Source organism: Scyliorhinus torazame, chromosome 6, assembly GCF_047496885.1.
Source record: "Scyliorhinus torazame isolate Kashiwa2021f chromosome 6, sScyTor2.1, whole genome shotgun sequence".
NCBI lineage: Eukaryota > Metazoa > Chordata > Chondrichthyes > Carcharhiniformes > Scyliorhinidae > Scyliorhinus > Scyliorhinus torazame.
The window spans coordinates 21,572,900-21,588,097 of record NC_092712.1 but is presented as its reverse complement, the minus strand read 5'-3'; the positions used below and the strand labels follow the sequence as shown (position 1 = coordinate 21,588,097).

The 15,198-nt window shown below is 45.9% G+C and overlaps 1 protein-coding gene across 1 annotated transcript in view; it reads right to left on the bottom strand.

Moving 5' to 3' along the window:
- Positions 1-15,198, bottom strand: part of LOC140425686 (uncharacterized) — a 349,955-nt gene that overhangs the window by 201,662 nt on the left and 133,095 nt on the right. Inside the window, exon 17 of the mRNA XM_072510182.1 lies at positions 13,587-13,625. Coding sequence (XP_072366283.1) covers positions 13,587-13,625 — 39 coding nt within the window. The remainder of the gene's footprint in view (positions 1-13,586; positions 13,626-15,198) is intronic.

The window sequence follows — 15,198 nt, the reverse complement described above, 5'->3', positions numbered from 1 at the left end:
GGTCGACCATGCCTGCAATGTCTTGGGTGATGCCTACCCCAATATATTGCATCCCTGGCCCTGCTCTTGCACTTCTCAATGTCCAGATGCCCTTCATGAAACTTCCTGAGCATGAGTGGCCTCAAGGAATGCGGAATCACAATCCCGTGCTGTCGCAGTAGAAGGCCATTCACCTCGCTCAATTCTGACCGCACATTGTAGTAACCCGAGCAGGAACCCTTAGGCCATCCCTCTCGAAGACATTTGATTACCATTTGCAGGACCACGTCCTTGGCTGTTTCTGCCATTATGAGGCGCAACTCCTCATCAGAAACTGGAAGCGATGCAGCGACGAGATTGGCATGTTGCACATCCTCACCAACCAGGTGTACCTCTTTGATGCCCGTGGCTCGGGAAAACGTGTCATCGACAGTGAGGTGCTTGCCTAGTGTATAGGTGAGGTCACAATCATAGAGTTGGAGCTTCATCATGATGTGCTGGATTCTTGGGGACGTTTGGCACAAATTCTTCTGCACAATGGATATAAGTGGCCTGTGGTCAGTCTCCACCAGAAACGTCAGAAGCCCATACACACAATCATGGAATTTTTCCAAAGCTGTGACAAACCCAAAGCATTCTTTTCAATTTGCACTTACCTGCGCTCCGTTTTGGACATCGCTCTGGATGCGTATGCCACCAGCAACCAGCTGTTTCTGCACCCTAGTGCATCAATACTACTCATAGGCCATCCTGAGATGCATCGATCGAAATTGTTGTCTTTATCGCTGGGTCAAAGAATACGAGGACTGGCGCTGTCGGCAGCAAGATAGGCAATACTTGCCACTCCTGCTCATGTTTGGGATACCATTGAAACACTACCTCCTTTTATATCGAGTCTTGTAGTTGGGATGTTTTGGAGGCTAGGTTGGGAATAAACTTGCCCACAAAGTTGATCATCCCTAGTATGCGTAAGATGACCTTTTTGCCTGTGGGACGTGGCATTGTCAGAATGACCTTTAACTTTTTGTTATCCAGCTGCACAACCTGTGCCGAGAGCCTGTCCCCTAAAATGGTGATGCTGTCTCCCCTAATTTGACATTTTGTTTTATTGAGCTTGAGGCCACTTTTTTAAACTGTTGTAGGACCCTGAGCAGCTGTCCATCATGCTCCTCGCGTGTGGATCCCCAGATTATGATATCATCAACATAAACGCAGACACCTGATAATCCTTCAACCAAATGCTCTGTGGCACGATGGAAAATTTCAGATGCCGAAATTATGCCGAACGGCATTCTTGGAAGCAGTAACGCCCAAAGAGCGTGTTAAACATGCACAGCCTGGTGCTCGATTTGTCCAGCCTTAGCTGCCAGAAGCCTTGTGAAACGTCCAACTTGCTGAAACACGTCGCTCCAGCCATTTCGCATGCTATTTCGTCCCTCTTCGGAATCGGATAGTGCTCCCTCTTGATGTTAAGGTTCAGGTCGTTGGGGTCTGTGTAGATCTGGGCAGCACGGTAGCATTGTGGATAGCACAATTGCTTCACAGCTCCAGGGTCCCAGGTTCGATTCTGGCTTGGGTCACTGTCTGTGCGGAGTCTGCACGTCCTCCCCGTGTCTGCGTGGGTTTCCTCCGGGTGCTCCGGCTTCCTCCCACAGCCCAAAGATGTGCAGGTTAGGTGGATTGGCCATTATAGATTGCCCTTAGTGTCCGGTTGTGCGGATAGGGTGGAGGTGTTGACCTTGGGTAGGGTGCTCTTTCCAAGAGCCGGTGCAGACTCGATGGGCCGAATGGCCTCCTTCTGCACTGTACATTCTATGATAATTCCATGATAATCTTCAGGTCACCGTTCCTCTAACCATAGAATTAACCCAGTTGGTAGGTTCCTCTATGCACCTGATGTAACCTTCAGTTTGTCCTTCAGCGGAGCAGGTACACGTCTTGGCGGGTGCACGACTGGCTTCACATTCTTCTTCAACTGGATGCGGTACATAAAAGGCAGAGTGCCAAAACCTTGAAATACCTCCGGAAAGTCCTTTATGATGGATTCTATGGATGCATAAGGGTGCCATGCTTTCTGCAGTGCACACCATCTCATTGAGCCCAAGCTCTTCACATGCTTCCACTCTTATCAGTGATTCACGCTCTGTCTCCACTACGAAAATGTGATCATGCACATAGGGTGGAGAAAGGCATGGATGTTCGGAAACTAAGGGAAATAAATTGTGATGTCTTGAGAAGTGTGCATATTACAGAGGAGGAGGTGCTGGAAGTCTTAAAGCGCATCAAGGTAGATAAATCCCCGGGACCTGATGAAATGTATCCCAGGATGTTGTGGGAGGCGAGGGAGGAAATTGCGGGTCCCCTAACAGAGATATTTGAATCATCGGCAGCCACAGGTGAGGTGCCTGAAGATTGGAGAGTAGCGAATGTTGTGCCCTTGTTTAAGAAGGGCAGCAGGGAAAAGCCTGGGAACTACAGACCGGTGAGCCTAACGTCTGGAGTAGGTAAGTTGCTAGAAGGTATTCTGAGAGACAGGATCTACAAGCATTTAGAGAGGCAAGGACTGATTCGGGGCAGTCAGCATGGCTTTATGCGTGGAAAATCATGTCTCACAAATTTGATTGAGTTTTTTGAGGGGGTGACCAAGAAGGTAGATGAGGGCAGTGCAGTAGACATTGTCTACATGGACTTTAGCAAAGCCTTTGACAAGGTACCGCATGGTAGGTTGTTGCAGAAGGTTAAAGCTCACGGGATCCAGGGTGAGGTTGCCAATTGGATTCAAAATTGGCTGGACGACAGAAGACAGAGGGTGGTTGTAGAGGGTTGTTTTTCAAACTGGAGGCCTGTGACCAGTGGTGTGCCTCAGGGATCGGTGCTGGGTCCACTGTTATTTGTGATTTATATTAATGATTTGGATGAGAATTTAGGAGGCATGGTTAGTAAGTTTGCAGGTAACACCAAGATTGGTGGCACAGTGGATAGTGAAGAAGGTTATCTAGGATTGCAACGGGATCTTGATCAATTGGGCCAGTGGGCCGACGAATGGCAGATGGAGTTTAATTTAGATAAATGTGAGGTGATGCATTTTGGCAGATCGAATCAGGCCAGGACCTACTCAGTTAATGGTATGGGGTTGGGGAGAGTTATAGAACAAACAGATCTAGGAGTACAGGTTCATAGCTCCTTGAAGGTGGAGTCGCAGGTGGACAGGGTGGTGAAGAAGGCATTCGGCATGCTTGGTTTCATTGGTCAGAACATTGAATACAGGAGTTGGGACGTCTTGTTGAAGTTGTACAAGACATTGGTACGGCCACACTTGGAATACTGTGTGCAGTTCTGGTCACCCTATTATAGAAAGGATATTATTAAACTAGAAAGAGTGCAGAAAAGATTTACTAGGATGTTACCGGGACTTGATGGTTCGAGTTATAAGGAGTGGTTGGATAGACTGGGACTTTTTTTCGCTGGAGCGTAGGAGGCTTAGGGGTGATTTTATAGAGGTCTATAAAATAATGAGGGGCATAGATAAGGTAGATAGTCAACATCTTTTCCCAAAGGTAGGGGAGTCTAAAACTAGAGGGCATAGGTTTAAGGTGAGAGGGGAGAGATTCAGAAGGGCCCAGAGGGGCAATTTCTTCACTCAGAGGGTAGTGAGTGTCTGGAATGTGCTGCCAGAGGTAGTAGTAGAGGCGGATACAATTGTGTCTTTTAAAAAGCATTTAGATAGTTACATGGGTAAGATGGGTATAGAGGGTTATGGGCCAAGTGCGGGCAACTGGGACTAGCTTAATGGTAAAACCTGGGCGGCATGGACTGGTTGGGCCGAAGGGCCTGTTTCCATGCTGTAAACTTCTATGATTCTATGATTCTATACTGTCCTTGACAGTTACTGTGAGCTCACATGCTCCTCATGTGATTTGATGATCATTATAGTCCTTCAGTAGCACTGTTCTTTGAACCATTTTCGGTTTGATTTTCAGTCTTTTCAATGCTGACAAAGTGATCAAATTGGCCCTCGCTCCCGTGTCGAGCTTGCAGCATGCCATTGACAGCAGCCAGGTCGTCGATGCATATCTCGTTATCCACACTAATTGGTCCTGTTTGGTCAACTGTTGGATGTGAGGGACAACGCCTGGCGAAGTGATCTGTTCTGCCACATTTGTAACAGATCTTTCCAAGTGCGGGACATCGGCTTGGCAAATGTCGATTGCCACATTGCTGGCACGAAATGGCAATTCCGGCCGGCCACTCAAGATGGCCGCCTGCACTGAGACCACGTTCCTTTCTTGACTGTGTCACAGTGTTTAAGGTGCTGGCATCTTGTGCAATATGGGAGTTCAGGGGCATGTCCACTGTCCCTGACTCCTTCACGTGCAAGAACTGTGTCCAGCTGCAGCTCCTGTTAGACCGCTTAATAATAATAATTGCTCATTGTCACAAGTAGGCTTCAATGAAGTTACTGGGAAAAGCCCCCAGTCGCCACACTCCGGCCCCTGTTCGGGGAGCCCGTGACGGGAATTGAACCGCGCTGCTGGCATTATTCTGCATTACAAGCCAGCTGTTTAGCCCACTGTGCTAAACCTGCCCCTTGACGGCTCTGGAGCTGTGGATGGACTCACTTTGGAATATCCACGATGCTGAGGAAGCCGTAGATAATACTTTCAGTGAGTTGGTCACACCGCAGATAAAGAGTACTGAGGGAGAGAGGAAATGGGTGACCAAGAGACAGAGGAAGGCAGTGCAGGGGTCCCCCTGCGGTCAACTCCCTCCAAAAGGTTCTTTTTCGGAATGGCAACCGGTGACGAGTGGTGTCCCGCAGAGTTCAGTGTTGGGGCCACAGCTGTTCTCTTTATATATTAACGATCTAGATGACGGGACTGGGGGCATTCTGGCTAAGTTTGCCGATGATACAAAGATAGGTGGAGGGGCAGGTAGTATGGAGGAGGTGGGGAGGCTGCAGAAAGATTTAGACAGTTTAGGAGAGTGGTCCAAGAAATGGCTGATGAAATTCAACGTGGGCAAGTGCGAGGTCTTGCACTTTGGAAAAAAGAATAGAGGCATGGACTATTTTCTAAACGGTGACAAAATTCATAATGCTGACGTGCAAAGGGACTTGGGAGTCCTAGTCCAGGATTCTCAGGGTGGACATAGGGAAGTTGTTTCCATTAGCAGGGGAGACTAGGACCCGGGGGCACAGCCTTAGAATAAAAGGGAGTCACTTTAGAACAGACATGAAGAGAAATTTCTTCAGCCAGAGAGTGGTGGGTCTGTGGAATTCATTGCCACAGAGGGCGATGGAGGCCAGGTTGTTGAGTGTCTTTAAGACAGAAGTTGATAAATTCTTGATTTCTCGAGGAATTAAGGGCTATGGAGAGAGAGCGGGTAAATGGAGTTGAAATCAGCCATGATCGAATGGTGGAGTGGACTGGATGGGCCGAATGGCCTTACTTCCGCTCCTATGTCTTATGGTCTTATGGTCTTAAAACAGGTATACTGTTTTGGATACTGTTGAGGGAGATGGCTCACTAGCGGAAGGCAGCAGTAGCCAAGTTCATGGCACTGTGGCTGGCTCTGCTGTGCAGGAGGGCAGGAAAAAGAGTGGTAGAGCTATAATGTTAGGGGATTCGATTGTAAGGGGAATAGACAGGCATTTCTGTGGACGCAAACGAGACTCCAGGAAGGTGTGTTGCCTCCCGGGTACAAGGGTCCTGGATATCTCAGAGCGGCTGCAGGACATTCTAAAGTGGGAGGGTGAACATCCAGCTGTCATGGTGCATATAGGCAGCAACGATATAGGTAAACAATGGATTGAGGTCCTACATGCTGAATTTAGGGAGTTAGGAGCTAAACTAAAAAGTAGGACCTCAAAGGTAGTAATCTCGGGATTGCATGCCACGTGCTAGTCAGAGTAGGACTGACAAGATAGCCAGGATGAATGTGTGGGTTGAGAGATGGTGCAGGAGGTAGGGATTCAGATTTATGGGACATTGGAACCGGTTCTGGGAGAGGTGGGACCATTACAAATCGGACGGTCTCCACCTGGGCAGGAGTGGAACCAATGTCCTGGGGGGGTTGCTTGCTAGTGCTGTTGGGGAAGGTTTAAACTAATGTGACAGGGGGCTGGGAACCAATGCAGGAAGTCGAAGGTAAGTAAAGAGAGGATAGAAACAAAAGTCAGGAAGAAGAAAAGTGGAAGGCAGAGAAACAGATTGGACTGCATTTATTTCAATGCATGAGGCCTAATGGGCAAGGCCGATGAACTCAGGGCATGGATAGGTACATGGGACTGGGGCATTATAGCTATTACTGAAACATGGCTAAAGGAGGGGCAGAACTGGCAGCTCAATGTTCCGGGGTCCAGATGCTATAGAAAAGATATAACAGGGGATGGGAGAGGAGGAGGAGTTGCATTTTTGATTAGGGACAGTATCACGACAGACAGAGGACATATCCGAGGCTTCGCCCACTGAGTCTATAAGGGTAGAACTGAAAAATAAGCAGGATGAGATCACTTTGATATGACTGTACTATAGGCCCCCAAATAGTCAGCGGGATATTGAGGAGCAAATATGTAAAGAGATTACAGATAGATGCTGGAAAAATAGGGTGGTAATAGTTGGGGACTTTAACTTTATCAACATTAACTGGCTCAGCCATAACATTAGGGGCTTGGATGAAGAGAAATTTGTCGAGGAATTCCTCATTCAATATGTGGATGGCCCGACTAGAGAGGGGGCAAAACTCTTGGGGAATAAGGAGGGACAAGTGACGGAAGTGTGAGTGAGGGATCACTTTGGGACCAGTGACCATAATTCCATAAGTTTTAAGGTAGCTATGGAGAATGATAGTTCTGGCTCATAAGTTAAAATTCTAAATTGGGGCAAGGCCAATTTCGAGGGTATTAGGTGGGAACTTTCAAAAGTTGAATGGGGGTGCCTATTTGCAGGCAAGGGGACAGCTGGTAAGTGGGAGTCTTTCAAAAAGGTGTTAACTGGAGTTCAGGGTGAGCACATTCCTCTTAGAGTGAAGGGTGAGGCTGGTAGAAGAAGGGAACCCTGGATGACTCAGGATATTGAGGCCATGGTCAAAAGGAAGAAGGAAGCATATGACATGCATAGGCAGCTGGGATCGTGGATCACTTGAAGAGTATAGGGCTTGTCGGAGTAGCGTTAAGAGAGAAATCAGGAGGGCAAAAAGGGGACATGAGATTGTCTTGGCAAATAAGGCAAAGGAAAATCCAAAGAGCTTTTATAGATACATAAAGGGTAAAAGGGTGACGAGGTAGAGGGCAGGGCCTCTTCAGGATAAACAAGGTCATCTATGTGCAGATCCACAAGGGATGGGAGAGGTCCTAAATGAATATTTCTCGTCAGTATTTACTGTTGCGAAAGGCACGATTGTTAGGGAAATTGGGGAAATAAAAAGTGATGTCCTGAGGAGTGTATATATTACAGAGAAGGAAGTGCTGGAGGTATTAAAGCGCATCAAGATAGATAAATTCCCGGGACCTGATGAAAGGTATCCCGTAATGTTGTGGGAGGCTAGGGAGGACATTGCCGGCCCCCTCGCTGAGATATTTAAATCATTAACAGCCACAGGCGAGGTGCCTGAAGGTTGGAGGGTAGCAAATGTTGTGCCCTTGTTTAAGAAGGGTGGTAGGGATAAGCCTGGGAACTACATACCGGTTAGCCTTACCTCTGATGTGGGTAAATTGTTAGAAGGTATTCTGAGGGACACGATCTACAGGCATTTAGATAGGCAAGGGCTAATTAGGAAAAGTCAGCATGGCTTTGTAAGGGGAAAGTCATGTCTCACGAATTTGATTCAGTTTTTTGAAGAGGTAACCAAGAAGGTAGAGGAGGGCAGTGCAGTTGACGTTATCTACATGGACTTTAGCAAGGCCTTTGACAAGGTACTGCCTGGTAGGCTGTTGCAAAAGGTTAAATCACATGGAATCCAGTGTGAGGTAACCAATTAGATACAAAATTGGCTTGGCGACCGAAGACAAAGGGTGGTTGTGGAGGGTTGTTTTTCAAACTGGAGGCCTGTGACCAGCGGTGAGCCTCAGGGATCGATGCTGGGTCCACTATTATTTGTGATACATATTAATGATTTGGATAAGAATTTAGGAGGCATGGTTAGTAAGTTTGCAGATGATGGCTTTTGTTTCGGTGCAACATCGTGGGCCGAAGGGCCTGTACTGCGCTGTATTGTTCTATGTTCTATGTTCTATGACACCAAGATTGGTGGCATAGTGGATAGTGAAGAAGGTTATATAAGATTGCAACAGGATCTTGACCAATTGGACCAGTGGGCCGATGAATGGCAGGTGGAGTTTAATTTGGATAAATGTGAAATGATGCATTTTGGTAGATCAAATCAGGTCAGGACCTACTCAGTTAATGGTAACTCCTCCACAATCTTTTTTGCTGTAATATTACGTACTGGAATGGCCTCTGGAAACCTAGTAAACACATCCATTATAGTCAAAAGATATTGATTCCCAATTTTTGTTTTAGAAAGCGGTCCTACACAATCAATTAGGACCCTTGTAAAAGGTTCCTCAAATGCTGGAATTGGTATTAAGGGCGCTGATTTTATCACTGCTTGAGGTTTCCCTATCACTTGACATGTGTGACATGATTGGCAACATTTAACTACATCTTTATGTAGTCCAGGTCAATAAAAATGTTTTTGGATTTTAGCTTGAGCTTTCCTTATTTCCAAATGATCTCCCACTGGTAACTCATGTGCAACTCGCAACACCTCCTTTCTATACCCTACCGGCAATACTACTTGATGAACTTCTGCCCACTTTTCATCCACCTGCATATGTAAAGGTCTCCATTTTCTCATCGAGACATCACTTTTACGGTAATAACACTCTAGCATACATTCAAATTCCTCTTCCGTGTATGCTTTCTGATACATCTGGTTCATTTCTACATCTTTCTGTTGTAACTCTGCCAATTTTCCTGAATTAAAAATATCCGCCTCATCCTCCACCTGTTCTTGTTCTTTTTCAACCATCTGATCAAAAATCGTTTCTGATAATTGCACTTCAACGTCATCTTCACTCTTTGATTTCTCCTCTTGTCTTAACCTGTGAATTTGCGACCTTGTTACCACTACACAATCCAGACAAATCACAGGATATTCGTCCTTTAACCCTTCAGTTGTCTGATTTTCCACTGGCTTATCAACCACAGTCTGCATCACTCCTACTTGCGATCCAGCTATATCATTACCCAAGATAAACTGTATTCCTGGACAAGATAGTTTCTCTATTACTCCAACTACCACTTCACCACTCTTCACTGGACTTTCCAACCTTACCTTATATAATTGAACACTACTCCTCTCACCCTGAATTCCACATATTATCACTTTTCTGGCAACATTCTTCCCAAACTACATAATTCCTCATCTCTTACCATTAAAGATTGACTAGCTCCCGTATCTCTTAAAATTGTGACTTCTTTACCTGCTCCTCCTGATACACATGAGTAAACTTTACCCACACAAGTAAAGTCTTTAAAGAGATCTGGCACCTGCCGATCAATCACCTCTTGATCAAGCTGTACAATCTTTTGCACCTCCTTCGCATCACTTGGGCTTTCCTTTACCACTCTAACAAACCCCACTGTCTTATCCTGTTTTACCACATCTGCCTTCCCAGTGCTTTTCTTCATCCACCAACACTGTGACTTTACATGGCCTAGTTTATTACAGTGAAAACATTTGAAACTTCCAAAAGCATAATTTCTCTGAGAGCTTCATATGTTTGGTCTATTTTCAAAGCTCTTATCCACATATCAAAATTACTCTGTTTGAGCCTTTCAAACTCCATGTACGTTTGACCAAATTCTTTCCTTAAATTTCTAAACCTTTGTCTGTACGCTTCAGGCACCAGTTCATATGCACCTAAGATGGATATTTTCACATCCTCATACGTCCTAGATACCTTCTCCGGTAGTGATGCAAACACTTCACTAGCCCTATCTATCAGCTTTGTTTGAATCAGTAATACCCACATGTCCTGTGGCCATTTCATTTGTTTAGCCACCTTTTCATATGAAATGAAAAAGGTTTCCACCTCCTTCTCGTCAAACCTTGGCAATGCTTGGACATATTTAAATAGATCCCCACCAAGCCTTTGACTTTGACGCTCTTTCTCACTATCCTCATCACTATCATGCAACTATACGTTTCCCTTTATGTCTGCCAATTTTAACTGACTGTCATGTTTCATGGCCATTTCTGAAGTTCAAACTCTCTCTCTTTATCTTTTTCCCTGATCTGTGTCTCCCTTTCTCTTTCTTTTTGTTCTGCTAAGTCTCTTCTTTCTTTTCTCCTTTCGTCTCTCTCTTCTTTTTCCTCTCTCTCTCTTTCTTTTTCCTCTCTTTCGTATTCAAGTTGCTTTAATTCTTTCTCATGTTCCATTTGTTTAATTTGTAACTGAATCTTTGCAATTTCCAATGAGTCAAACTGTATCTCAGGCAACCTTAAATGCTTAACCACCGCCGTAATTACCTCATCTTTTCACATTTTGTCAGGTAATGTTAACTGCAATGTTTTTGCCAAATCTAAAAGTCTGCTTTTAGTCTCTGTCCGTAAGGTACTGCGTGTGCCCGTCTCCACCCCCAAAAATTTCAGAAAGAGCCATTTTCCACAACACACTCCCCACTTAAACTAGAATACCACACCTGAAAAGGAACCACAATATGCTCACCCCTCACTGTCTTTAAGTTCACTAAGCCAATCCAATAGATCGACTTTTATCCCCCTCGGGCCCCCGGTTTGTTATGGGCCAGGGTTTAGAGAACCCCAAAGTGTATCATGGAGTTCACCTGACCGACAACTTTTAATAGATTGTGGTATGGGGAGCACACGGCCCCCTCTACAGGTGTGGTACAGCAGAAATGGAAAAGTATTTTTTAAAGCAAAACAATGTTTATTCTATGAACTCAAGTTAACCTTTTTAAAACATACAGTGAACATCTTAGCAACCATTAATTCAAATACAACCCCCAAAGAATACAACACTAAGTAATGCTTAATAACTTCCAAACAACATCCAGAAGACAAAAGAAACACCTTTTACCAGAAGCACATTAGTTTTACATTCACTACTGAGAACATTTATAATTCTGAATTCACCAAATGATCAAGAGATAGTCTTTTGATGGCAGACAGAACAGCAGTACACCTGCTCTGCCTGGCTTCAGCTCCAACACTGAAAGCAAAACTAAAACACACCCTGCAGCAAACGGCCTAAAACGAAAGTAAAAAGCTGACAGACAGCCCAGCTCCACCCACACTCTGACATCACTGTTAAACACCCATTTCTTAAAGGTACTCTCACATGACATACATTACGGTTGGGATTCTCCCGACTTGTAAGTAAGCGCTCATGCCAATGGGAAAACCAGAATCATTTCCACTGGCACGAGTGACCTTGATGGCACTTAGGAATTTCCTTTGCTAAATCGGCTTTTCTGTTTGATTTGATTTGATTTATTATTGTCACATGTATTAGTGCACAGTGAAAAGTATTGTTTCTTGCATGCTGCACAAACAATGCATACCGTACATAGGGAAGGAAGGAGAGACTGCAGAATATAATGTTACAGTTATAGCAAGGTGTAGAGAAAAGATCAACTTAATACGAGGTAGGTCCATTCAAAAGTCTGATGGCAGTAGGGAAGAAGCTGTTCTTGAGTCGGTTGGTACGTGACCTCAAACTTTGGTGTCTTTTTCCTGACGGAAGAAGGTGGAAGAGAGTATGTCCGGGGTGCGCGGGGTCCTTAATTATGCTGGCTGCCTTTCTGAGGCAGCGGGGATTATAGATAGAGTCAATGGATGGGAGGCTGGTTTACGTGATGGACTGGGCTACATTCACAACCTTTTGTAGTTTCCTGCGGTCTTGGGCAGAGCAGGCTCCATACCAAGCTGTGATGCAACCAGAAAGAATGCTTTCTATGGTGCATCTGTCAACTTGACATGCCCACCAACGACTCTACTTCCTCAGAAGACTAAGTAAATTTGGCATGTTAGCTACAACCCTCACCAACTGCTACAGATGCACCCCGCCCCCTCCCCCCCCGGATCGCTGGCAGGGCACCTCCACCTACCCTAATCGCTGGTAAGGGGTCGCCCACTCAGAACTCCCATTCAGCAGCACCCTCATTCCCCCCTCACCCCCTAATCCCTCCCTTCAGCTCCCCAGGTAACACTCTAATCCCCCTCACCCCCTACACACCCCTCAGTACTCCCCTCTCAACCCTCAGTCCCCACCTTCAGTGCCCCCCATCAATTCCCCGTTTGATAGTACAAACTTGGCATCTTGCAGTCCGAGGGGTAACAATTCGGGGCGGCACATTGGTACAGTGGTTAGCACTGCTGCCTCATGGCTCCAGGGACCCGGGTTCAGTTCAGGTGTGGAATGTGCACCCCCTTCCCGTGTACACGTGGGTTTCCTCCGGGTGCTACGTTTTCCTCCCTCACTCCAAAGATGTGCAGATTAGGTGGATTGGCCACGCTAAATTGCGCCTTCGTGTCCAAATGTTTAGATGGGGTTACTGGGTTACGGAGAGAGGGTGGAGTCGTGGGTTTAAGTAGGGTGCTCCTTCAAAGGGCCGGTGCAGACTCGATGGGCCTAATGGCCACCTTCTGCACTGTAAATTCTACGATCGATGAACAATTACTGGCAGAGTGCTGAGTGGATCCTTCATGGGAGGTGGAGGTCAAGGGGGGGGCGGGGGGGCTTGAGCTTGGCTGAAGAGGCTCAGGTCAGGGGTCTTCCAAGGGATAGAGCTGATTTGACTGCTCTCCCCATCTGCATCCTTTAAACCGATTAAACAGTCACTCCATATGTAAGTTTTCTCATAATAAAGTGAAAGTGTTATCTGTACCCCTCACCCCTTTAAAAGGTCTGTCAGTATGCCAAGTTTAAAGGTCTGTGAGATGATGGTAAAAGTTATCACTTTAAAGTAATGGAAATCTTTGAACTGTTTTTTCACACTGTCAATTGTGTTGCCCATTACAGTCTGTGTGTATGGCTAGCAGGCTGAACGCTGTGAACTGGATTCTTTCCATTCAAAGTTGCACTCCAGCATGCTGTAACCATTTTGATTGACAGGTTGAGGCAGTTTCAAAGGGGAAAATCAGATTGTTTATTTTTATATTTCTGCAGGGATCCATTAACTCAGGGGAGCAGCTGTTTTCCTAACTGCAGTTTTTTTGTATGAATCTGCCTCTTTGTTCTCAAGTGTTTCCTAGAAAGTGCAGGGGCAGCCCCCACAGCAGCACTTTCCTGTTTCGGGCACTTCCTGCAATTCTCCTGTCAGACCGAGATTTGCATCGGGCGCAACACAGCTGGAGAATCGCCCCCATCATCTGAAAATTGAACCTTTCATAAATAGTGGCAATAACAGCTATCAATTTTGTACTATAATATAAATTAGCCCAGAAATGTTGCACAATAAGACATAATGCTACAGACAATAAAATCTGTGATTCAATCTGCTTCATGTATGGCACAAATTAATGTATTTCACGACCCTTAAATGATTTAAAAAATCAAGTAAATCTACTTTTAGACATACGTTTTTCCATTGGTTTTATCTTCTCTTCAATCGACCTTTCTGTTGAATAGAAAAAAAATCATATTGAACAAAATTCCATCTGCTAGATGTATTGAACAAACAGATGATGATTTACTTGTATTTTACCAAAATTGAAACTCGTGCTGAGGCCGCAGCCCAACTGGGGTAGCCTCTCGGTAGGAGGCTGTGGGGCCATTGGAGCAAGTGCTGCACATCCCGATGACAGGGCCACGAGAGTGAAAACTTCAGCTGTCCCTGGTGACCATGTGTGCAGGAAGTGTGCCCAACTGCAGCTACTGGTTAACTGCATTTCGGAGTTGCAGCATTCCCTGTGGACCATCCGCGATGCTGAGCAGGTCGTGGATAGCATGTTCAGTGAGGTGGTCATACCGCAGGTGAAGATTGAACAGAGTTGAAGGGAATGGGTGACCACCAGGTAGAATTGAGGAAGGCCCCTGTGACCATCCCCCTTTATAACAGATATGCCATTTTGGATACTGCTGCGGGAGATGACTGTGTAGGGCAAAGCAGTGGCAACCATGGGTGGGTCTGCTACACAAGACAAGAGGAGGGAAGACATCAGGGCTATAGCGGTCAGGGATTCAACTTCAAGGGGAACAGATAGACATTTCTACAATCGCAAAAGTGACTCCAAGATGGTATGTCGCCAACCTGGTGCCAGGGTCAGGGATGTTGCTGAACATTTGCAGGGCATTCCGAAGGGGGAGGGCAAACAGACCGATATAGTGGTACACATGGGTGCCAACAATATAGGAACTAAAAGGGATGAGGTCCTGCAAGCAGAATTTAGGGAGCCAGGAAGAGGATTAAAAAACAAGATCCAGAAGGTAGTAATCTCTGGATTACTCCCGATGCCATGTGGGAGTGCGTATAGAAATAGGAGGTTAGTCCAGATGAATGCGTGGCGAGAGAAATGGTGCAAGAGGGAGGGCTTTACGTTTCTGGGACATTGGAACCCTTTTTGGGTTTTGGGCAAAAAAAAACCCCAGGTGCTGGTTTAGCACAGTGGGCTAAATAGCTGGCCTGTAATGCAGAATAAGGCCAGCAGTGTGGGTTCAATTCCAGTACCGGCCTCAACGAAAAGGCGCCAGAATGTGGCGAATGGGGGCTGTGAAGCCTACTTGTGACAATAAACGATAATTATTACAATAGTGACATTTAAGGGACATCTTGACAAATACACGATAGTGACATTTAAGGGGCATCGTGACAAATGCATGAATAGGATGGGAATAGAGGGATACGGCCCAGGAAGTGTAGAAGATTTTAGTTTAGACGGGCAGCATGGTCGGCACAGGCTTGGAGGGCCGAAGGGCCTGTTCCTGTGCTGTACATTTCTTTGTTCTTTGTTCTTTGTTCTCTGTTCTTTGGGGAAGGTGGATAGGTTGCCCCTGAACTGAAATGGGACCAGCGTCCTTGTAGGAAGGTTTGCTGTTAGGGAGGGTTTAAACTAACGTGGCAGGGGCTGGGATCCTGAGAGAAGGCTCAGCAGACAGAGATGCACAACCGACATTAGAAGAGACATCAAGTGAGTCATGAAGACATTGAATTACAAGACTAATTGGGGTGGGGTTCTCCCCTAACCGGCGGG